Source organism: Dermacentor silvarum, chromosome 1, assembly GCF_013339745.2.
Source record: "Dermacentor silvarum isolate Dsil-2018 chromosome 1, BIME_Dsil_1.4, whole genome shotgun sequence".
In the NCBI taxonomy this organism is placed as follows: Eukaryota; Metazoa; Arthropoda; class Arachnida; order Ixodida; family Ixodidae; genus Dermacentor; species Dermacentor silvarum.
In genome coordinates this window covers 182,583,921-182,608,323 of record NC_051154.1, presented here as the reverse complement: position 1 = coordinate 182,608,323, position 24,403 = coordinate 182,583,921, and the positions used below count along the sequence as shown (strand labels likewise).

Below are 24,403 nucleotides of genomic sequence, written 5' to 3'. Positions count from 1 at the left end.
GTGAGTGCAGTTATAGCAACAAAGAAATGGGAATGATGTTGTGAAGGAGTCCCAGTATGACAAGATGGCATATCTATAGTCGACAGGGGAACGGCGCAAAAAAACATGACAAGATGTTATCATCTTGTTGACAACAGCGGCTGTGGCGCGGCTGCTCGGGCGCTATCTTGGAAGCAATCTGTGACGTGCACGAAGTGAGTGCCTGCGCGGGCCTCATCTTCAAAGAGATCTGCAATTTGGGCAAAGTGCAACTAGTGCCGGTAGAGTTGTGCGCGCTGTGCTTCCAACGTTTAGTTCGCGGTGAAGCGAGAGACAGCATGGAGGCAAATGCGCTCGCTGCTATTGCCGCGCCTTCTCACTCCAGCGTGTTGACACCGAGTTTCCGTGGTCATCGTGCGAGATGTGTTCATGTTTACCTGTGCACGTGTGACACCATGCTTGGTAATTTAGTTAGTAAGCGAATGTTTACAAGTTTATACAGCCGATAAAACTACGATCCTTAGTTCGTATAGCTGTCTACTAATTTGCTATCGCAATCGATGCTTCGCCTTTCGGGCAAAACTGCGAACTTTTTTCCTTCCGCTTTCTGCCTCGGCGATCATATGTGCCTTCTCAAGAGAGATAAATTTACGCTTCTTAGTTGGCGTAGCCGTTTCGATCAGACACAGACCACAGTAAACGGCAGCAATTGCAGTGATCCCCTGCAGTAGTACAATCTACCTGCAGTTTCACGCAGGCGCATGATGACCACGTGTGGCTATGGATTGCAGTGGCTTAAATCGGAACTTTGAATTTGATTTCGTTAGCGAAAACCTCATTCAAGCAGACATACGATCGTCACAGCTTTGGAAGGGCCTTGTAATTTTACTACTCGGCAGTTCCTAATTTCAATTCAGTCCCAGTTTCGTTCTCGAAAAGTTTGTTGAAGTGGAAATACTACTGAATAAAATGCCTTCGTTATGAAGGGACTTTTTTTGTATTACTTTTTATGGGCAGCTGACGGGGAATCGGAAAATCTTCGTTGTGGCGGAAATTTCGTGGTAGCGGCATTTGTTGTAGGGGGATTTGACTGTATAAGGAGATGGTGAACCCTTTCGAATGCCAGTTATTTCTGTCTGTTGAAAATTTTGTTTTAACATATTTCTTGTATGTTTGGCAGTACTGAAAACATAAAGCAGTCGAACAAATTTGAATTTTTCAGGTAGTTTTATTGCATCCACAGATGCGGGTTCCTCACCCCAACTCTAAAAAATAATTCAGGTACAGAAACACAATAAGCTATTTCATGTGAAGTGTACTTCAAAAAAAACACTCAGTCTCTCGATATATTTGCCTGATACTATACATAATTATCAAAAAGATTGAAAGAAGAGAACCTTAGTACATTACCATGTACTGGTGCTGTAATTTAATGCCCAGATAACTCTTTTTTTTCTGGCACACCTTTTACGTATTAATGAATTTTGCTTCTAGGTCCAATCAAAAATGATTAAGGCCATCTTGGGGCCATTGTTTTTATTGATTCATACAAGACAGTGGTTAACAGGAAGACGGAGACTTGGAAGTTATCAACAGTCGTGCCAACATTTCGACTAGGGGACTTGTCTTTGTGAGGGACAAAGAAAGTTGTCCCCTTGTTGAAATGTTGGCCTCAGAGACATCCCTTGTTTGACTGCTGTAGAATATTTTTTATTAGTAATTCTAATGTTGAGGTGTTATAATGGCCCGTGCAGTTGCGCATGCAGCACCTTTAGTGAATGTGGCATGTTTTATGAGATTTCAATGTGCTGATTTCAAAGTTCCTGTTACTCAGTTGTGCTTAACTTTTTTTATGCCAGATGGAAGGCCTAAAGCGAGAGATAGCTTCTGCCCTTCAAGACAGGGATCGTGCACTCAAAGAGCTGAGCGATCTGCGGGAGAAGCAAGCCGAGTGCAATCAACAGTCTGGTCCAGAAGATGCCAGCCGGGCAGAGGCAGTACGCAAGGACTCATTGCCATCCTCCTTAGCAGATGCTGAGCAAACCAATCAAGAAATGGAAAATCTTCGCCGGAACATGGAACGTCTGCAAGTAGAGTTGGCTGGTGAGCTTTTATAGACCTAATGCTACCCGTTCAGTTGCTGCATCTTTTCAAAAATTTTCTGCCACAACGTGATGGTGCAGCTATTACATAATAAAATAAAAGACTAATGTCTGTGTTTTAATTTTTTTTTTTAGTACTCAAGGTTTCTGCACAAAAGTGAATGGTGTTTTTTGTAGACTCTTATCGGCTGATGTCAGCTGCAAGAGCACAGCTCACCAATGTATATGATTATGGCTCCAACTCAAAATGACATTGCAGATTCTTTGCTTCCTTCATAGAAAGTAGAGATTCTTAGCTCCCCGAGCCAGTAGTTGGTATTTTAGATGGCTAACAACTACTAAGGCCTATTTGAGAGCTTGTCCGATTAGATGCACAGCTATTGTAATACTGCAACTGTTGCATAGGTTTGTACAGTATTGAATGGTACTATTTTGTTTCATGGTAGTTGCTTGACCCTTTTCTTTGTTTTACTAAGCTTGTAGCAAGTTTGCAAGGTTTTTAGGCTTGTGACAGTGATGTAATTGTTTTTGAAAGTTAGAATGGGATCGTCATAAGCTTTGGCATTCATCAAGTGCCTGTAATGCGTAGAATTGATGAACAGTGGGTGAAAACAAGGTATGCCTCAGCGCAGAACCATATTTTCAACAAGACTTCCAAACATTGGCTATGGACTGAGGTGCTTCCTTGTTCACCCACTGTCAATCAATTCAAATCATCGTCTCACTGTGCCTCCTTGTCTAGATTATATAGTGTATAGAATGCATAAAGATGCTGCCTAATTTCGAAAATGTCTTTCTTGTGCAGAGGCACAGCAGGAGGCAGAAGTGTGCAAACGACGTCGAGATTGGGCTTTCAGCGAGCGAGACAAAATAGTCCTAGAGCGCGAGAGTATCCGTAGCCTGTGTGACAAGCTGCGACGCGAGCGAGACAGGGCTGTTAGCGACTTAGCCGAAGCTCTCAGGGACTCGGATGACATCAAGCGACAGCGCAATGAAGCATCCAAGGAACTCAAGGAGCTCAAGTGAGCTGGGCCTTTTTTTCTTTTGTTTAACATAGCCCGTTCTTGTGCTTTGCCACCCGTGCACTTTTCTAGCTCAGGCTTTGCATGGCTGTCAGCGCGGCTGAGTGCATATGCAGCCCGCGTGCCCTGCTTTTGAGGTAATCTGCCTTGTCTGCAAAGAGTGGGCGTGTTGAGATGGCGTGGCATCATGCACACTGTCTGCCTGTGTGTTTAGTACTGGAGGTTGCATAATCTCGAGTTTCGGAGACGCATTAAAGCAAGCGAGAAGCAGACAAAGCAATCGTCCCCGCTGCCGGCGCTTTTCATGATGGTGTCGTCCCACTTTGGGCTATCATCCATGGTGGTGGAGTGGACGTGAAAGCATGGCTGGCTTTGCTTCGTACCGCTCATCTAAGATATCATCGACATGGCATGAAAGCGTATCTTTCGTTGCTGGCTAATTCAACAAAATAATTTTTTTTCACATTCAGATTTGCTTTTTTTCCGCTTGCGCGATAATTTGGAAAATTTTGCAGGCCCCTTTCATGCAAGAAAAATCTATCAGCGACTGTACTTATTTGCATAAAAGGTTGAATTTTAATATACCGAAATTTCCATATAATGAAACAAATGGCTGGTTTTACAGACTTCGTTATATACAGGTTTAACTGTACTAGTATTGATTTTCTGAAGGCCCTACATTGTAATGCTTTTGAGATCTTATTGCTTGTGTGCAGAACTTCAACCTAGCTTTCAGCGAAATAATGGCTGAGTCGGTCTGATGCAACGCGATAGGCCTGTTTAGAAAACCTGGGTGCTGATAGAGGACCACCGCAAGCAGCCAGTATTGAATGGTTGACTTTAAAGTCGATGAATGCATGCTAACTGAAAAAAAAACATGATAAGGAAGGGATTTTATAAGAAATGAATTGTTCCAGCATATTATATTTAGGGTTGTTCATTTTCGGGTAAAACCCGATTTTACCCGATTTTTGCACCCTGAACATGTTTCAGGAGAATCGGGTTAAACCTGATTTCTCCCCGTATTCCAATACCAAACAAAGAGCTTTGCACAAAACTCTCCATAAAACGGTACTGCACTGTTAAACGGAATGGCTCAGACAAAGACGAAAACCTGCTAACATTATGGAAATTGGGAACCGTCTTGGATCCATTCCAGAAGCATCGGATGAGCCAGTCATTTGATGACTACCGACCTCTCTTCATTTCCGTGACCGACGACGTGGATTCGCTTCACGACAAGTTTAACCAGTACTTGCTGGAAGCTGTGGGGATGCGCGATTCTCGCACGTCTCTTGTAATCCGACTTTACCGCGTGGCTGGGCGCCGGCGGCGGTCGTGGTGGTTGCCGCGCATTGCGAGAGATGGCGTGAGTGTCGTGATGCTAACGCCACTGAACGGCGGGGTGACTTGGGAGCGAAAGGGAGAAGGGGCTCGCTCTTCGGGTTGGGGTCGGTGAGCGATGCGGACGTCCCGCGCGTGCGCCGATCCACGCTTCGCCAGACCGTTTCGCGTGGCTACGAGGAGGGCACCGGTATGGACGAACACGGAACGTTCGAACGCGCCACCGTTCGCGTGACCGTACACGTGAACGACTAGGCGATGGTGTCATAGCATGGGGCGAACATATTCGCTCGCTGTCGGGTCACGGTGAGTCGAACTTCCTTGATTTGTCGCGTGCCCATGTGAATGTTCTATTGGTTGTAATTCGGCTAGTGTGCATTGGTGTATAAAAGGCGCAATAAATGCCCTTGTGATTGTTTACACTACTGTGGGGTTCCTTTGTCCCAAGAGCACGTGTGAGACCCCACAAAGCAAGCCCCACTAACCCAGCTGTCAAACTCATTGAGTATTGGCATGACCCTACCGCTCGCTACCCCAAGCTGGCAAATGCTGCACTGACATTTTTGTGCCTAGCTAATGGAAGCTGTTATGTCGAGACAACTTTCTCTCAGCTGAGCTACGTTGAAAAATTGGACAGGTCTCGGATGGAGACCAACATGTTGCGCATGCAGATGATAATGTATGTTAACAAGGATGTGTAAAGAATCGATGACCAGCTAGAACACATTCTTTGGGAATGCGCACATGTATAGGATAAAAATGCAGTCTCCTTAGAACAGCTTGGGGCACAATGGAAAGCCGCGCTGTTCAGCTCAGATCTGCAAGACCAACTGTGGGCCATCCAGCGAGCTCGAGAGGCGGCTGGGAGACAGGGTCTCTCTACCATCCCAGGTGCGGCCTAGGCCCAGGCCTCAATCCGCTGGTTTCAATAAAGTTGTTTCACTCACTCACTTTTCGTGAATAAAATGTTTAACGCGTTAGCTTTAGAAGCTCGTGATACCCTCCAATAAAAAACAAGAAAACAAGAAACAAAAACCGAACGTTATGTATTACTTAGTACATTTGTAAATTTAACCTGAAAAATACCCGAATTTCAGAATAGTTCCACAAAAAATCCGATTGCTTCCCGATTATCAGCTTGAAAAATAGCACCCGATTTTTACCCCCCGAATATGACAAAATATATAACCCGAAAGCGAACAACCCTAATTATATTGTACCCAATTCCATCTGTGTGGTATGTCAAGAAAACCTTTATTCTGACACTGAAGGGACTCCAGATGAAACCTCTATGCACTCTTTCTAGCTTCATTTTCATACTCATGAATATGAACTGCCAAAATTCATTTTATTATGATAGTAATTATATGGACACTTCAAAGCGGATTTCTGCCGTCGGCGCCACCGTGAAGTTCCGCATGACGTCAATGACGATGAAATCGTCACCGCGCGCCATATGCTGTATGTGCGAGTGAAAGCGCGCGAGGGACTCGCGCGAGCTTTCACGGCGAGCGAACTCGCGGCGGAGAGCAAACGCGCATTCTGCGCCGTGCTGCATGAAGGGCTGCAGAATTAAGCGTCTCTTTCCTCCTTTACAATCACCATATATATAGAGCAAACGCAACTTCTTCCGTCATGCGAAAGGCCGTGGGGGGACAGGAGGGAAGGGGGGGGGGGGGGCGACTTGTAGCTGCGGCACCAAATGCCTATATATATATATAAATGTTACGAGGCGAGAAGGTGGTAAAGACTTCCGACGCTGCTCGACGAGTGTCCCGTTCTGATCTCGTCGAAAACCTCCGAGCCGCCCCCAGAGGCACCGGCAACAGTCACCAATGGCGCGCGCGTTCGGTGTGAACGCTAGCAAAATGCCGACGGCGTCGACAACAGTTCTGCGCGTTGCTGGTGCTGCTGCATGTCCAAGTTTATACAGCTGATCCTTACTCCGTATAGCACTCTGCTAATTTGCTATCGCAATTCATGCTTCGCCTTTCGGGTGAAACTGCGACAATTTATTAATTTTCTTTGCTGTGCTTTTTAAAAGGCTGTTGTGCAATACATATAGCGTAAAGTTCTGAGCAAGTGCTCTCCCTAGGGTCAAAGATAATCCAAGAAAGATTGAGAGGGGGGCCCTTCCTCGGTTGCGGCCCGATATTCTAAATGGCAGCGGACAAGCTGTGACCAAGAAAAACAGTGCATCCTTCTCACTCAAAAGCTTTATTTCACATGCATTTTTTGGTCTTTAATCTGTGTCACTTTCACTGCTCTCAGACCCATGAAATGACTTTCTCTAATTGACCGTTTCACCGTCAAATGACCGTTTTCTCACAGCTTTCTGTTGGTGAAGATACATTAAGTGGTGAACTGGGTGTAGGAAGAGAGGGGGTTCTTGATCGGTGCTCATTTCTAATAGCTCGAAAAGGGGAGTGGGGGAGCTTACATAGATAGGGGCACTTGCTTGGGATTTTGAAGTATTTGCTTTTGGGTTAAATTTGTTGAGTATTATTGGTACATTGGCCTGCAGAACACTGAAGAGAGTTGAATGTTAGGGTATTAAAGTCATACTTCCAGCCAGAAGCTTTGCCAAATTGGTCATTTTCTTAGGGCCTTCCCTCTGTTTCCGGAGTCACACAAAAAAAAAATGCTTTGCAGGCTTCTATAAACATGCATCCAGCAGCTGAAACCTGGTGTTACGAATATACAACTCAGTCTGAAACTCTGCAATAATTAAACAATGAAGTGCACCAGCTTTTATTTTGTATGTTGTGAGTAGGTTGTATGATAGCACACAAGTGTTTGCAGCAGATAGCAAGGCGGTGCAGGCCATGCTTAGTGCTCAAACAAACTTGCTAGCAGCCAGGGCTAGTGAAGACATATACATTACATAGATCTTTCGCAGATATAATGAATTTCCGACATTCGAATTGTGTTGCAGAGCAGAAGCGAAATTTATCAGAGTAACCCATTTGTACAGATATTTCCCTTGTGATTATCTGAGTTGTAATACAGTCGAACCCACTTATAACGATACCGGTTTTAACATTATATCGGTTATAACAATGAGAAGCTGCTGCACCGTCAACTTTTGTATGTTTTCTATGGTGAAATAACCCGCTTACTACAATGCTCCCGTCCCGCATTATTGGTTATAACAATGAACTCCGGCCACTGGGTGTTCGTGTTGAAAGGGAATGGAATGCGAACTCCTTGTAAACAAAAAAGAAAAAAAAAGAAATTTGAGCCGTTGCACGCCACTGCGCGCTGTTTTCCATCCTTCTCCGCATCGCCAGCCTCGCGCGCCTCTGTCCCTTTGCCCTTCCACCCCTCCGAAACGAATAGACCGCGCCAACTGCGCTGATAGCTGGGCTGGCGGAGCGCTGCAAATTTGCCACACAATAGAGCCAAAACGGCGTTATTGTCCACCGAAACGAAGCGACGCAGTTCGTGTTGCCATGGTCAACAGTGAAAATCGTATTGGAATGACGGGAACGCCAGAACGCTTCTTGCCTATTTGTGCCTTTAAAGGCTTTATTTTTGCGTTTACCGCCGCGCATAGCACCGCATTGGCCACGTGCCTTCGTGACTGCATAGGAACCCCATGATCGCATCGATAGTGACTGCGGTTTCATCTGCAATTGCAGCAAACGATAGTTTCGTTCCGACTCAGTGCGTGCGTCGGCCGTGCGCCTTCAGAACCGCAAGGTCGCCGTGGATGATCGCGTCGACAGCGGCCGCGGCAAACAATAGTTTTGTTTTTACTCAGTGCAAAGCTGTCGAGGATGAAGAGCACCGTCGCAATGGGCGGCGACCTGGTGAAAAAATAATGGGATGTGCATGCGGTAGCGAAAAACGTGTCTCAGATGAAGACCCGCGCCGTGGCCGCGCTGTGAAAAGTCATGAGATGACGAGAATTGCAACTTCCGCACTGCTTTTGTGCAAAATAGCAACAGAATTCTGCTGATTCATTCAGTAAATAAAAGCGTGTTGACATAGAAAGCATTTGTTTATTGTTTTCTTGATACCCTCGATAATTCGACATACGGTTAATTCGGACATTTTTTCGGTCCCGTGAAATCCGAATTAACGAGGTTTTACTATAGCAGTGCCATTCTTGAACGCCGACAGCCGCGACTTGTTACACGCGATCAGAGCGTGCAGGAAGCAGAATTAAACAGTTATACAAGTCAACACTATCAGCAGCCAGATGGAGGAAGGTGGTGGGGAGGGGCACTGGCCTAGAGCACTGCACGGGCTCGGGCTTACCCGAAAGCCCGGGCCCGGCCCGGCCCGTGGGCCGGGCCGGGCCGGGTAGAGGAGTTTTTTCACGGGCTCGGGCCGGGCTCGGGCACGGCGTGTGCTTTTTGACTCGGGCCCAGGCCGGGCTCGGGTTTTTTGACGCGGGCCCGGGCCGGGCTCGGGCTTTCTGCGAGGTATTCTCGGGCTTCTCAACTCTGAAAAACATGTATTTTTCGGTCTCGGGCCGGGTTCGGGCCGGTTTCGAATCGGGCTCGGGCCGGGCTCGGGCTTAAGGTAAAGGGGTGGCGGGCCGGGCCGGGCGGGTAACATCGGGCTCGGGCAGGCCGCCCAATGTGAAAACGGGCCCGGGCCGGGCCCGGGCCGCAAAAATCGGCCCGTGCAGTGCTCTACACTGGCCTCCCCGCCGTTATAGTTTTCTCACAACAGGTTTTTTTTTTTCATGCAACCCGGTTATAACAATGGAATTTTCGTGGCACTTGAATATTGTTATAAGTGGGTTCGACTGTAGCTGTCATAACATTAGTTTCTTTATCTACATCCCTGTGTGACCAAAAGTGTGTAGCCTTGGTAAGCTGGGTTCTTTATTTCATGTGCACACGGCTTACGTACAACATTTCGTCATTTTTTCTTGCTTTTCTTTTACCTCACCAGCAAGCAAGCTTCTGTCACCTTCTGTTGTAATGCAATATTGCATATACTAGCATTAGAATGTTGCCACCCCTTGTCACATTGATACGAGCATATTTGGTCTGCATTGACTGTGGTGGTTGATTGCCAGCATTGACAGTAGATAACTTGCCATGATGAACATATTGAGTTGATGCATAAATTTGTGTCATTTTTTAATCATTCTTCAGGAGTTTATTGCACAAGAAGGAAATGTAAATTAAGTCAGAAATTTATTTCTGCTTCTTTGGTATGTTGTCACAATTTTTGGTGGTGCCTCAGATGAAATTCTTAGGACAAATGTATAGATTTTGCTGTAAAGAACCAGAGGATGCCTGTTTCATTGTGCGAGAATATTGGGCACTTCTTTGCTTGTTGGCAAAGTGACTGAATAGTATTCTTTGTAGTATGCCTCATTTCTTGTTATTTATTTTCATGTATGTCTCTTTTCCTGCTTATCAGGGAAAAAATCGAAGCACAGCTGGAGAAGGAATCAAGAATGAAGCAGCTTAATTCAGTAGGCAATAATCACAGCAGAGACTCCGCCATCGACACAGATCTTCAAGAATGGGAGACTGAAATCAAGGAAGTCCACCTTGTGAGTTGCTCTTTCACCTCATTCAGAAGTGCAAGCAGTCAAGCATTTCCTTAACAGACAGTTTATAAGCACTATGAGTAACGTTAGGCTAACCACAGGTGGGGAAACTTAACATGACACATGCAGTATACTGTCAGTTCAGGCTTACTTTACACACATTGAACTTTGTATGAATGAAACAATGGCATTTAAATTCAAGTCCGACTTAAAATAAATGAGTATAAGTGTCTATGTTAGGGCTGTCATTTCATATGTGAATAGTAAGCATAAATGAAAAATGTAAATGGTAAAAGAAATGTTATGCTGTGCTTCAAATGACACAAGTCCTGAGCAGGTAGTATGTTTTAAGATAATGTTGAGCCACAGAATGGAGTTTTTATGATGAATATATGGTTCTCTACCTTCTTCTGTGGAAGGAGGGGAATGGTATTGCATGTACCATAGAAGGCAACCAGAAGCTAGACCTTGTCATAAAAACAAACTTGTTTGCTGTAAGCTGACTGCATTCATGACACAGATAGCATTCAATATAAAAGTGGCTCATTATCATGGAACTTGCCCTGAAAACTGCTTCATACAAAAAGAGTCAACAAGCTTCAGGGTCAGCTCAAAAGTAACTTGTATGGCACTTATTGCAGATATTGCCAGTAATAGGCTTGCTGTATTTCACATTCTTATTTGAGTCAGAACACAATTATTTTGACTTTCTTGTTTCCTTTTTTTCGTTTCTTTTTTCTCAGAGGTATGAAGGTGACTTTGGCTTTGACATCAGCGGAGGCAAAGAAGACATGCAGGCTGAGCCTTCTGTTGCATACTTCTATGTCAGCTCCATTCTCAAAGGAGGAACTGCAGAGGGAAAAATCATGTGAGTTGTCTCCTGTCAACCATTGTTTTCCTTCTCTAAAGCCTAGTTTTGTGCTTGTCACTGTCACATATGCCAATAGATAGACTGCATATTTATGATCACATTCTCAGTGCTTCACGAAAGTAAAGACCTCAGAACTTTTAATAGCAACGTGCATTTTGCAAGTTGCTATAACACATGGCAAGGTCCATACACTGCTTTCGGAACTCAGATGAGTATTTAAACTCACAAGGGGCCCACAGAAGATTATTCAACAGCACTGAATAAAATAAAGCAATATATACAGTGTTCAAAGCTGTCACCAATAACACAGATGGAAATTTTGAGGTCCGAGTATGTGGCGAACATAAAAATTACAGAATCATAAGGTGTGCGAAAGCTCTGCTGTTTTTATTCATAGTGATTTTTTTACATATACACATATATACGTTGCATTTTTGTACTTATAGTCAAAAGAATAATATTGCATATTGTGTTTCTTTTTGGTTATTTTTTTTCCTAACTTACTAAGCTGAAGCTTTTCAGCTATAAATAAAATTGATCATTTTCCACTTTATATTGCTTTTTAAGTACAGTGGAATCTCGATGATACGAATCTCACGGGGTCACGAAAAATATTCGTATTAGCCGAAATTCATATCATTGAAACTTAATTGAAACTAGCTAAATTAAAGAGTCGAGGTGAACTCACTCAGCACACGCATGTAAAAAGCATTTACAGTATAGACTACTTACAACGTAGCCATTTATAGTGCAGAACTGGCTAAAACGTGGCCTTTTCCGACTCCCGTTTACCCTCCCATAGAACTCCATGTATACGCATACCGCTTGAAGTGCAGCCACATGAGACGAAATACCGGGTATTAAGCGGCTTCCGCGGGAAAATCTCGCCAACAAGGGCGGTAGCGAGTGCGCTTCTCAACGAGGTGCGCAGGGGTGCAACAGCTGCGCCAATTGTGCCATTTTGATACACTTTCGTATTTTTGCGCCGAGCTGCGCCAAAACCGCGATATACGTTGAAATTGCGCCACGCTGCGCCAAAACGCCCGATCGGCCGGGAAATTTCTCGGTTACGCTAGTTTTAGCGGGAAATAAAGACCGCATTGGCAACTTGCAGCTCGACATGCCATTACAGTACCAGTAGCGCAGACGAGATAGAAACTGTAATGCCCAGACGAAACGTTGGCATGTTTGGTGGTGGGCGCCGAAGAATATTTGCGCTGCTGGTTGCAGTGCGGCGTGTTGTATATGCAGTAAAATCTCGCGGAGACGTGGAGTGCGCATTGCTTGCAGTAACGAAAGCAGTTCGCCATTGCCGGTTGACTCAACAAGATCCTCGCCGTATCTGTGCACTCGGTCACGAGCGGAGCGGGTACGAATACAGTTAAACCTGCTTATAACGAACCTCCATATAACGAATTCCTGGATATAACGAAGTTTTTCGATTCCCCGCCGTTACTCCATAGAAGCACATGTATTTGAGACCTCTACGTAACGAAGTGGCAGCGGGAGACCCCCTCGATATAACGAATTTTCCCCTCCGACCCCCTAGAGATTTCGCCCAAAATTTTGACATTTTTGCGCGAGCTGCAACCGGAAGCACCTTCTCCGCCGCGATGGAATGCGAAGCGAGCGCACGTGTGCGTGCGTGCGCGTGCGAGGCGGTCCTGCATCCCTCGACCCGGCGATCTTGCCGCCGCGGGCGTGACCTTTCCCCCTCCCTTCATTCAAATCTGATCCTGCCGCTTGTTGCAGCTGGCCTAGCCCGCCAAGCCGGCACTTTCTCCTTTTCCAGTTGATGTTGCCGACGCGCTGGTACACGCTGTGGCACATCAGACTCGATGAGCGCGGACACGCACTGTCAAACGCTGGCGGCGTGTGGAAGCGCCGCTGGAGAAGCGAGCGAAGTGACCTTCATGCTGTTGTCTATCGCTTCAATGCAAACTGAGCGCCGAGAACACACAGCACGCAGAAAGCTACGAGCCGCCGACGCACCTACACTGCTAGACTCTGCCCCAACGCAGATCGCTTTCAAGATACGGCCTGCGCGACCGCGCGCCGCCCCGCTATCCCTACCCCCTCGCTCCCTCGCCGGTGCCTCGAGCACAACGGAAGAAGGCGCGCTTCCTCCCTGCTTTTCTTGCGCACGCGAGATTTAGATGCGGTCGTCGGCTCCCCTCGCACGTTTTCACTCGCACATACAGCATACGGCGCGCGGCGACTGCGTTATCGCCCTTGGACTTTAGGGTACGGCCACGCTAGCGGCAAAAACACGCAGCAAAAACACGCAGCAAAAACGCGCGTCAGAAACGCGCGGCAACACATCATGCCGCGCGCGGCAATAGCGGCAGGAATCGGGGGTCTTGCGGCGTGCCGCGCGAATTGGGTTCTGCGGCAAATGCCGCGTGCCGCGAGATGAAGAACCAATCAAGAGCGACGAGGGTGACGTCACGGAGCCATCACAACCGGAACGCCGCTGGTCCGCGCCGGGTTTTCAATCGACGACCGTCGTCTCTCGCATGAAACAACGAGCGCTCGCGGTGTTGCTCGCCGGTTCGGAGAGCGCGGGAGATCTTATCGCGCTGCCGCGCGGCGAGACGCGCGTGCCACGGTGGCCTCGCAGCAAGGCGCTGACGCGCGGCAACTTGCCGCTCGCTGCATGACGCGTGCGTTTTTTGCCGCTAGCGTGGCCGTACCCTTATATACGGAATATCTGTGAGCCAAAACCAATTTTATGGCCACAACGCGTCATGGACACCATCTTTATATAGCAAACACGGATCTCAAGGGCTATACTTTTGCTGGCGGAAACCGAAAATACGTCATAGTTGTCGCCCCCGGCACTTTGGGCGGCTAATGCCATCGTCAAACCACCAAGCCAAGCGACATGAAAAGTCAAAATGGCCGCTCGGGCCGGCGCGGGGTGGCAGTTCGCAACGTATGATGCGGGAACGGTCCCACAGTTGCGACGCAACAGCGGGGTTACCAATGCATTGAGTTCTAAGGGAGCTGTGCCGGGACCGGTCGAAAACGACGTAACAGCCGCGAAAACGCAGCCCCCGGGAACGTAACAGCGAGGTTCCACTGTAACACTCTACGACGCTACGACGCCATCGTGGCGCTCGCTCTTCGTTTCCGATGCCTCGCGCTTGTGCGAAACGACACGCGTCCACGCATCCGGTACCTGGTGTGACATTCCGAGGATGAGTGCTTCGACGAAAACGGAAAACGGGCGCACGTTACAATTGAGGGCGCATTAGAATCGAGTAAATACGGTAAACGTTTATTTTTCGAATTTTAGTGCCGAACCTGCATATAACGAAATCCTCTTTATAACGAAGTTTTTCGGGAATTTGTCAATTTCGTTATATCCAGGTTTAACTGTACTCCACGGCAGGGGTTCTCAAGCATGTTCGTTCCGGGGAACCCTGCTAAGCTCCATGAAGCGCCAAGGAACCCCCCCCCCGATATAAACGAAATAAAATGTCCTAATTAAACTAATGTCGAATTATACAGAGTATCAAGAAAACAATAAATGAATGTTTACTACGTCAACACGCTTTTATTTACTGAATGCATCAGCAAATCTTGTTTCTATTTTGCACAAAAGCAGTGAGGAAGCTGAAATTCTTGTCATCTCAGACTGATTGAGGGCTAGCAGCGGCGAAGGCCTCGCAACGTCCTTCGCAGCGCGGTCGCGGCGCGCGTCTTCATCTGCAGACACGCTTTTCACTACTGCACGCACATCCGGTTATTTTTTCGCTATCGAGCTGGTCGCCAAGAAATCGTCCGTCCATCCCGATGTAGCCGGTGCTCTGAATCGTTGACATTTTTGCACTGAGTCAAAGCGCAACTACTGCTTGCCGCAACCGCTGCTGACGAAACCGTGGCTGTTATCGACGCGATCATGGACGGCGACCTTGCGGTTCAGATGGCAGGCGGCCGACGCACTGGCGACGTCAAAACGAAACTACCATTTGCTGGAACAAGTATGGACGAATCCGCAGTCGCTATCTACGCGATCATGGATGGCGACTACGCAGTTATGAAGGCACTTAGTCGACGCGCGCACCGAGTCAAAACGAAACTACTGTTTGCCGCAACCACTGCCACGCACTTTGCATAATATGCAATTTCCTTGATTTATCCAGTAGAATCCAACAGCAAATATAATGCCTAACAATTATAATAATTTAATGACACCAAAGATGACGGTGATGTTTATTTGTTCAGCATTTTACTCAAAGTAATTTAGGAGTGAATGCATAAATACAAGACAGTGATAAAGTGTTTTTTTTAATCAGGGAAAATTCGACCTCAAGCCACCTCCTGAATTGTAATGACAGTGTGAACAGAGCACTGAAGATACATGTTGGAGTGGTGGGGCTGGACGCGTTGGGGGGGGGGGGGTAATTCGGCCTCTGGGGGGGGGGGGTTACACCACCCCAACGCCCCCGCCGTCGGTGCGCTACTGGGTCAAGTGTATAAAGTTAGTGTAAAATTGGTTGAGTTAAATTAGTGTAGAGTGAAAGATAAGGCTAGTTTTGTTGTCTGTACATATTCTCTTTTCTTTTTTGAAGTGCGAACAAGAAGTAATTGTGTCTTATAGAAACTCCTGTATGAGGGCCAATTAAAAATTTTCTAAAATTTATTGATTTGTTGAAAAATCCTAAGACCTTTATGGGGTATGCATTTTTTCATTCAAATAACGCTTCTTACAAGCAGTGCATCTTTACAGCTTTGTATGATTGACCTAAACACACAAAATGTGTACTGTCTTGTGTCAATACCATGACCATGGCATTTTGAAATTGTCTTTGTGCATAGTTGTTTCTTAGTAGAGAATGATGCTTATAAATCACATGGCATCAAGTTTGGGCCAAGTAAATTATGTTTTACTGCAGTACCAGCAATTTAAAAGCAGAGCAGCAGCATATCTGACCAGTCATTGGTTTTTCTTCATCTTCTTTGACAGTATGTACGACGTGCTTTCTCTCGCTTTGACTTCGTACTAAAAGCCATGGCTGTTCTTCTGCGAGATCTAGAACTTCAGGTTGGACAATTTGGTTGGTTGTACTGAGCCAAAGAAACAACACCAGAGACAGGATGAATGAGCAATAAATAACAGAGCACAAGTGCTGATTTTCATACCTAGTTTATGCCAAGGGTGTTATAAATACCTTCAGAAGGGACACAATGAAAAGGAAGAAAGAAAAAGAAAAGGAAACAGGTGACAGTATTCAAGTTTTTTCCTAGTCCACGTTGATTATTTATTGGCAGTTAGACTTTGTTTTCCAGTAGATATTTCTGTCACGCAGCCACATTCGGATCTTTTCTTCGTTTTGGTAAAAGCCTGTCTCTGCTGATCCTATGTGAGGTCAGGTTAGCAGCAACAGATGCGGCAGTGCATCGCTAGGTTGCTTGAACACTTTCGGGCATGCGTGAGCTCCTACAGGTTGTCATAGCATATCTGTTATGTTTGTCCCATGTAGGACTGTGGGTAGGACAGAGTAACTGACCTTTCATTCACACTACAGCCACACTTTCTTTTCACATTTCTTCAAGGAGTCGCCATTCTCAGATCTCCACTGCAATTTCAGAAGTGCCTATATACAGTAGAATCTCGGTGATACGAATCTCGCAGGGTCACGTGAAATATTCGTATCGCCTAAAATTCTTATCAAAACATACACAAAATCAAGAAAAAAGGAATTTATTTTTAGCATAAAAAATTCCTAATAGTGGAACCCTGTTGATACGAGGTCTGCTAGAAAAGTATCCGATCTTATTTTTTTTGGGAACACCTGATGGATATGAAACAAGCGCGCTTGCATCAGCCGGCCTTGAACCTTCGTGCGCATCCGCAAATTTTTTCCCGCCTGCCGATAGCGTCAATCGCTGGGACGCAGCGTTTGAGTGAGGTAGTGCGCAGTGCTCTCGTCGGTTTTTTTATTGCAAGGAAAATGACGGAGTCACTGGAGCAGCGCTACTGCATCAAATTTTGCCAGAAACTGGGCGACAGCCAAGTGGAAACCATTCGGAAGATTCAGACGGCTTTCGGTGACGATGCTATGAGCAGCACACAGATTAAGGAGTGGTACAACCGGTTTAAAGACGGCTGCACATCAGTGGAGAGCGAGCCATGCTCCGGTCAGCCATCAACATGCCGAAATGACCAGGTCATTGCCGACGTGAACGCTGTGGTGATGCGGGACCGTCGTGTGACTATCCGAGAAATTGCAGAAGAGGTGGGCATCAGTACTTTTTCTGCACGTTCCATTAGAGTTGGCCATGAAGAGAGTTGTGGCGAAATTTGTGCCGAAGCTGCTCACGGTGGAGCAAAAGCAACTTTGTGTTGAAGTCTCACAGGACATGCTGGATTCCACAAACAGTGACCCCGACTTCATGAACACCATAATCACTGGTGACGAGTCCTGGGTGTACGGGTACGACCCGGAAACCAAATCCCAGTCGTCGCAGTGGAAGCATTCCACGTCACCAAGACCAAAGAAGGCCGCCAAGTGCGCAGCAAAGTCAAAGTGATGCTGACTTTGACTTTCGCGGTGTGGTACACCATGAGTACGCACCACAGGGTCAAACAATTACCAAAGAGTACTACAGGGATGTCCTCCGTTGCCTATGTGATGCTGTGCGACGCAAGAGACCGGAGTTGTGGTCAACAGGAAGTTGGCGCATCCATCACGACAGTGCTCATGCACATTCCTCGCACTTGATTCAGACTTTTTGGGCGAAAGACCAGACTCCTGTAGTTCAACAGGCTCCTTACTCTCCTGATATGGCCCCCTGCGACTTCTGGCTGTTTCCCAAAATCAAAAGGCCATTGAAAGGAGCGTGATTTCAGACAAGAGAGAACATTGTGGCTGCAACGACAGCTGAGCTAAACTCCATTCCGAAAGAGGCCTTCTGTAATGCTTCCAACAATGGCAGCACCGCTGGGAGAAGTGTGTGGAGTCCCAAGGAGACTACTTTGAGGGTGATTAGGTTTCCAAGACCCCAGTTATGCCAGTTTTTTTTCTTCGGCCAAAGGTCGGATACTTTTTTAACAGACCTCGTACGTTCCTTGCTGCTGCGCTTTCCCGGCTACTACGTCGCATTTTCGCGGTCCCGACTTAAATCCTACATTGACTTCCTTGTATTAAGTTCTAAGGATGGGCAAATATTTGGTATTGTCGAATATTCGATCGAATAATTCTATATTCGTTATTCGCTTCGATTCGAATTTAGGTATTCGATATTTTCGAATTTAGGTATTCGATATTTTTGAATTATTCGGCGCTCCCGAATAGGCAGTAGAAGCCACGGACGGCCGATACACATCTTGGAGGCTATGCTTCATGTCATGGCTGCCATACATCAACCATAAATCTCGAAGGCTATACGTTTTTGCATTAAAGAGCCGGAAATGTGCGACGCAAAAGAGTAGAAACGGCGCTAGCGTACAACTGAAAAGAAGCGGCAGAGTCCGCATCGCCATAGTCATCAGCGGAAATCGTACGTGAATGACAGCAACTACGGAACGCTTCGTGCCTATTTGTGCCTTTATTGCATTTACCGCCACGCATAACGCGTTGGCCGCGGGATGTCATGGTAGCCATCCATGATCACGTCGATAGCTGCCGCGGTTGTGGCAAAAAGTAGTTTCGTTTTGACTCAAAGTAGTTTCGTTTTGACTGCTGCCGCGGTCGTCATTGCTGCTGCGGTCCTAGTCTACTTTTTCACTGGTCAAAGCATCAGGCTGTGATGTGGTCCGGTCCGCTTGACATGGGGACCAATGAGAGATTCCGCAGCCACGTGACGTAGCCGGTTGCTTGGCGACTATGGATTCCACCCAGATCCCGCTGTGCCGGCTTGTTTGTGCCTGTCACTTCGCTGGCTTGGCCAGCGAAGTGACAGGCACAAAACGAAACTACTTTTTACCACACTGCTGTTGCTTGCGCAGCCAATGTTTTTCGTATTGAGAGCAATGTATTTCAGCCGGGGAATGTTACAAATTCGTATCACACCAAAATTCGTACCAGCCGTGATTGTATCACCGGGGTTTTACTGTATTCCTTTCACAATACTGTCACGCGTAGCAAAGTGGTCCATTAAAGGCATGCTCATACGCAGTGCCTCATAACAATACATACAGCTTAATGCATGTAAGTCTGATACATGTAAAGCGAAATACAGGGATTGAAACTTTTAAGTCAACCCTCATTTGTATCAAATTTGTGAAAGTTGTGTGGTACTGGCTATGTGTGAAGTAATGTTAAAGGGACATTAAAGGTAAAAATGCTTTCTTCTGCATCAGTAGATTACCCTTCCACAATACCGAAAACACCAATCTTAGCATGAGAAGCAGCTTGGTAAGCCAGAAAAAAACGAAAAACACAGAAGGCGAGTGGCGACGCCACCTTGAAGTTCCTGCACCAGCTCACCGTGACGTCATGGATTTTGATAGCATCTTCTAGGTGTCAGTTAATTCTTTATTGGTGAAGGTTGATTACATTGTGTTCTAAAGGAGCCGAAGACTGAATATGGCAAGTTTCGCAAACTTTTACTGAGCCAACATGGCCCAAATACGAAAAATTACTTTAGAAGTCGTGACGTCACCCTGAAGTGCTGACGTTAGGGTTTCCGCGCGAAATTCAAGAAAATTAACTTTGAGCTTCAATTTCTCTTCTAATAATTGACCTATTGTAGTGTAACTAATGACAACAGAGTTTTCAAAGAATACTTTTATCAGTCTAAGTTAATTTGTTGTTTTGCTTTAGTGTCCCTTTAATGTGTACTGGGTACACAAAGTGTTCAAATGTAGACAGTGCCTGTACACCTTTTTTTGGGAGATGAGGAATGTGGCCTAGCCTCGAACTTGTGTAATTTCACCGCAGCACCACTTTCCTCTTCGCACAGTGGTATGTGCGGATAACGGTCCGCACATACCATGCCAGTTCCATTACATACATACTAATTCTGTAGCACAGTGAATGGCTCTTCTCCACAGCTAAGTGCCATTAAAGCCAGCTGCACATGCATAGAGGATGGCATGGGCACTGGAAATTTTTTTGGTGGTACACCAGCCCAGATTATAAAAGGAGTACTATATGATTGTGTTATAATCACTGCAACAATTTCTTTCCTCTCTGTAGGTTATACGGCGTCCAGTAAATTCTTGCAAATAAGAGAGATTTCTATTTTTAACATTATTTGATTTTTGTAGGATCAAGGGTAAATGCAAAATATTAAAGCACCCAAATTGCTGAAATGTAGTCTGTGGAAATTTTGACTTTCTTTATTGGTCGTTTCTTTTTTTTTAATAAACTTTTATTTATTGCTTTTTTGGTGGTAGGGTGAATGACGTCATTCTCAAGGTCAATGGTCTTGATGTGGCTGGAATGGACAAGAGAACTCTGTGTGATACTGTCCAAAACTCTAAGGGATCTCTGACTCTGGTAAGTGCCTATTAATTGACATGCTCCTTCCTTGTTGCAGCAGTTAAATTCGTTGACCTTCCTCTGCATGCTTTAGATTTAAATAATGTGGTAATGGATGATTTTGTTACCTGTTGCAGGTTGTGAAAAGAAGAAGAGCCATGAGCAGTCGTGGTGTCATTATGTTGAGCTTGAACTTGAGCAGCTCTCATGAACACGGGATCACACTGGAAAATGGGCTTTACATTACCCGCATAGGCCCAGGATCGGTAGCTGCTCGAGAAGGAACTCTAGCCGTTGGTGATAGAATACTTTCTGTAAGTTTCTGTGTACTTCATTTTTCCTAGCTTCTTTTCCTTATGTTACTTGTGTCTTTGATATTGTTGATTTCTTTGTTTCCATAATATGATGTTCACTTAAAATGCACACTCTGGAAAAAATGTTAATTGTACTAAGTTAGGGTTAAAAGAAATTTGGTATACTCTATTTAATAGTTTTATTTGATGAGAAAATTTTTATTCCTTACACTAAAACTTCTTCGCACGAAAGCTCACCTTTTTTCTTTTTCAATTACATATTCTGCATCACCTATAAACACACTGCTATATATGACCTTGTGTTGCATTGCAGTGGCAATTATTAAAAAAATGCATGAAAAAGCATTGCTGTTATTGAGGGACATGTCATAGTCATATAAATTTTATCAGTCATGGACTACAAATGAGATTGTAAGCTCTGCTCAATGAACAACATTGCAATTCCAGTAAAGGGTAATATGTTTATGGGGCATGTTGGATGTCAAAAAGTTATTATACTCGGTTATGACAGGAAAAACGTTGCAGGAAAAATGTTGCTTATGTAATTGTCGTATTAAATAAAACTTCTTCACAATGATGAAAGCTGCCTGATTTGTTTAAGGTTTTTATTCGGAAATTTTTGTGCCACTTTGCTTTAGACAGTGTTGTGCATTTTCATGGGATCAAGACACATGAAAATTGCTTGATTCAGTTACCTCTTGGCATTTTTTTCTTCTTCAGCAATGCCCCTCAGCTGTAAGTTAAAACAAAATTATGTAAACATGAACATAGTGCTGCTTAGCTTAAGATGCGTTCAATTTCCTGCAGTGTATTCACATTTTCTTGTGCTCAACTCATTCCTTACCACAACCATGAACATGGATCACGAGCAACCCATGACGTTCAAGCACCCAATTTTATTTCCTTTTCGGAGTAGTATTTTTTTCCCCAGCATATGGCAGAGGTTTGCTACTGCAAGGCCTGCAGAGCTTTAATTTTTGCCCAATATTTGTGGCACTTGCCAAAAAGAGCCAATTTCCACTAGCCAGAAAATGTATTTTGCAGCTCTGATTAGCTAGAACATTGAAACATTCATGTGCTTGTTGGCAATTGAAGTGGTAACATTTTGTGTAGTTCAGAATACCCTTTTCTTATTTTCATTCTGTGTTATTATCAGGGTAAAATTTTAAGTATTTCCTGTACTTTTCAGTAAACTTTTCACAAATTATATTGCACATTACGTCCTGACATGTATCTTTGAGATTTATATCTTCGGAAACCAAATTTTTTAGCTTTCTTTATATGTAGCACCTTATTGCAACCATGATCATATGTCCACTAAAAAGTAATTATGAAAGCCTTCAAAAAAGGGCCATTTTATTTTTTGTGGTAAGGAAAGAGTTAATACTATATATGATGTTTATCAAGAGGAAGTTATTTATATTTTACTGAGTGATAACCTAACAATTTAGTATAAGCTCCGCCCACAAAAGCGCACTGTACCTGCCTTCTATGCCTACATTCTCTAAAGCAGCTCCCGAAGATGCTGGTATTAAAAGAATTTCACCTCCGTTGCGAGCTCACGGAAATGAGTGAATGTAATTGATCGGTGCATCTATGCAAATTCTCAGCTGTGTCTTTGCCACAGCATTCTTAGCTTGTCACCAACTATAGTCCACGTGACATTTATTATGTTGTAAATTATCGGACACAGAAATAATAATTGTGTGTTGTGTCTTCACAGATAAATGGCAAACCAGTGGAAGACCTCAGGAAGGCCATGGAGTGCTTAGACAATGCAGATTCTCCTGTTCAGCTTCAGGTTGTGAAAAATGCTGTGTTCAGCAGTTCCCCATCAAGCTCCACTGCCAGTGGCCACAACTTCTCTGAGAAGCTTGAACGGTCACCTCTTACTCATGGTATGTGATCACTCTGGTGGGAACAATATTATACAGTTAAGCCTGCTAATAACGAACCTCCATGTAATGAATTCCTGGATATAACGAAGTTTTTCTATTCCCCGCCGTTACTCCATAGAAGCACATGTATTTGAGACCTCTACGTAATGAAGTGGCAGCGGGAGACCCCCTCGAAATAACGAATTTTCCCCGCCGACAACCTAGAGATTTCGCCCCAAATTTTGTCATTTTTGCGTGAGCAGCATCCGGAAGCACCTTCTCCGCCGTGACGGAATGCGAAGCGGCGGCGATGCGCTCGAATTCACGGCGACTGCAAGGCGAGAGCGAGCGCACGTGTGCGTGCGTGCGAGCGTGCGCGAGGCGGGCCTGCATCCCTCGACGCGGCGATCTTGCTGCCGCAGGCGTGACCTTTCCCCCTTCCTTCATTCACACCTGATCCCGCCGCTTGCTGCAGCTGGCCTAGCCCGCCAAGCCGGCACTCTCCTTTTCCAGTTGATGTTGCCGAAGGGGAAAAAATTTTTTTTTTCTTTTTCAATGCGCTGGCAGCGCCACTCTTTGGTTACTGTGCAAGTCTCGGCACTTCACTTCACTAATCTGACACTCGGCCATCGCCATCGGCATTTCAATATGGCCGCCTCCTACGGACTTTGAGCCTAGCTCCCGTAGCTTTGACCATGTGCTGTAGTACGTGTGCTTAGACATTAGTCTACCAATTTAGGTAAACAGCGAATGTTTACAAGTTCATACGGCCGATAAAACTACTATCCTTACTTCGTGTAGCTGTCTGCTAATTTGCTGTCGCAATCGATGCTTCGCATTTTGGGCGAAACTGGGACTTTTTTGTTCATTGCAACTTTAGTGTATTGGGAGTAAATTTTGAGCGATAGTTGTACAGGGTGCGTACAGGTCCTTGAAATCCTTGAAAACCCTTGAAATTGAAAAATGCGTTTTCAAGGCCCTTGAAAGTCCTGGAATTTTTTTCCTTCCTTGAAAATCCTTGAATTTCGGGAGCAATGCACTATTTTTAGAGACATTGCGGCCTCCTTTCTGTGGTAGGTCGGCGTCGTTCCGTTTTGCAGAACTGCGCGGAAAAAATAAAAGGCTTCACCGCGTCAAACCGCGAACGGAGCGAGAGACTCGTGCCGCGCATCGGTGCTGGCTCGGTTGGCAGTTTCCCTGCTTTCCTCACCCTATCGTTCGTTTCACTCCTCGCCCGTCGGTCTGCCTTGCAACTCGCGCGCGCGAGGTGAAGCTATATAAAGAGAACTATAGTAGAGCAACTTTACACTGTGCTCAGTGCCTTTGGGTGGAGGTTTGTTATATTATTTATGATAATATAAGTGCAATAACATTACCGTATTTTCCGTTCTATAAGTCGCACATTTGTATATGACGCACTCCCCTCAAAATGGCAGTTTTTCCGAAAAACAAAAACAAAACGTGTAAGTCACACGGGTGTATAAGACACACCTGTTCTTTCGGTAAGCGATTTAAAAAAGTCATAGTGACGTTTCACTCCGTGAAACGCGGGTTATACGCGAGCGTATCGGTGCCATATATTTCCACTGCAGGCGCATTTCTGCCGTCGTGGTTGCCGCGATGTTGCGTATAAAGTCGAAGGGCGATAATATTGTGCCCGCGTGCCGTTCTGTATTATGTGCGAATGAAAGCGTGCGACGGTGAGCCGAATCGCGCGCAAGGGAGGAAATTGGTAAGGCAGCCCAGGAGGAAGGTCGGAGGGGGGGGGGCTGCCTGTACTCTCGGAGCAACTGCGTAGTATGCGCAGGGGCGCGCGCCGTATCTTGACAGCGATCTGCAGATGCGGTGACTTCGCGGTCGATCGACTCGCGGTCGGCCTGCCGCCGCTTGCGTTGCTGCACCATCCTTCTCGCACGGCGCTCGGGCGCGAACTTGATGACGA

At 45.6% G+C, this 24,403-nt stretch overlaps 1 protein-coding gene across 1 annotated transcript in view; it reads left to right on the top strand.

The window, feature by feature from the left end:
* The window catches only part of LOC119436498 (disks large homolog 5-like), a 123,146-nt gene that overhangs the window by 29,455 nt on the left and 69,288 nt on the right, over positions 1–24,403 (top strand). The window contains exons 8-14 of the mRNA XM_037703358.2: positions 1,839–2,082; positions 2,887–3,103; positions 9,833–9,968; positions 10,709–10,833; positions 20,186–20,288; positions 20,408–20,584; positions 22,308–22,482. Of these exons, the coding sequence (XP_037559286.1) occupies positions 1,839–2,082; positions 2,887–3,103; positions 9,833–9,968; positions 10,709–10,833; positions 20,186–20,288; positions 20,408–20,584; positions 22,308–22,482 (1,177 nt within the window). The remainder of the gene's footprint in view (positions 1–1,838; positions 2,083–2,886; positions 3,104–9,832; positions 9,969–10,708; positions 10,834–20,185; positions 20,289–20,407; positions 20,585–22,307; positions 22,483–24,403) is intronic.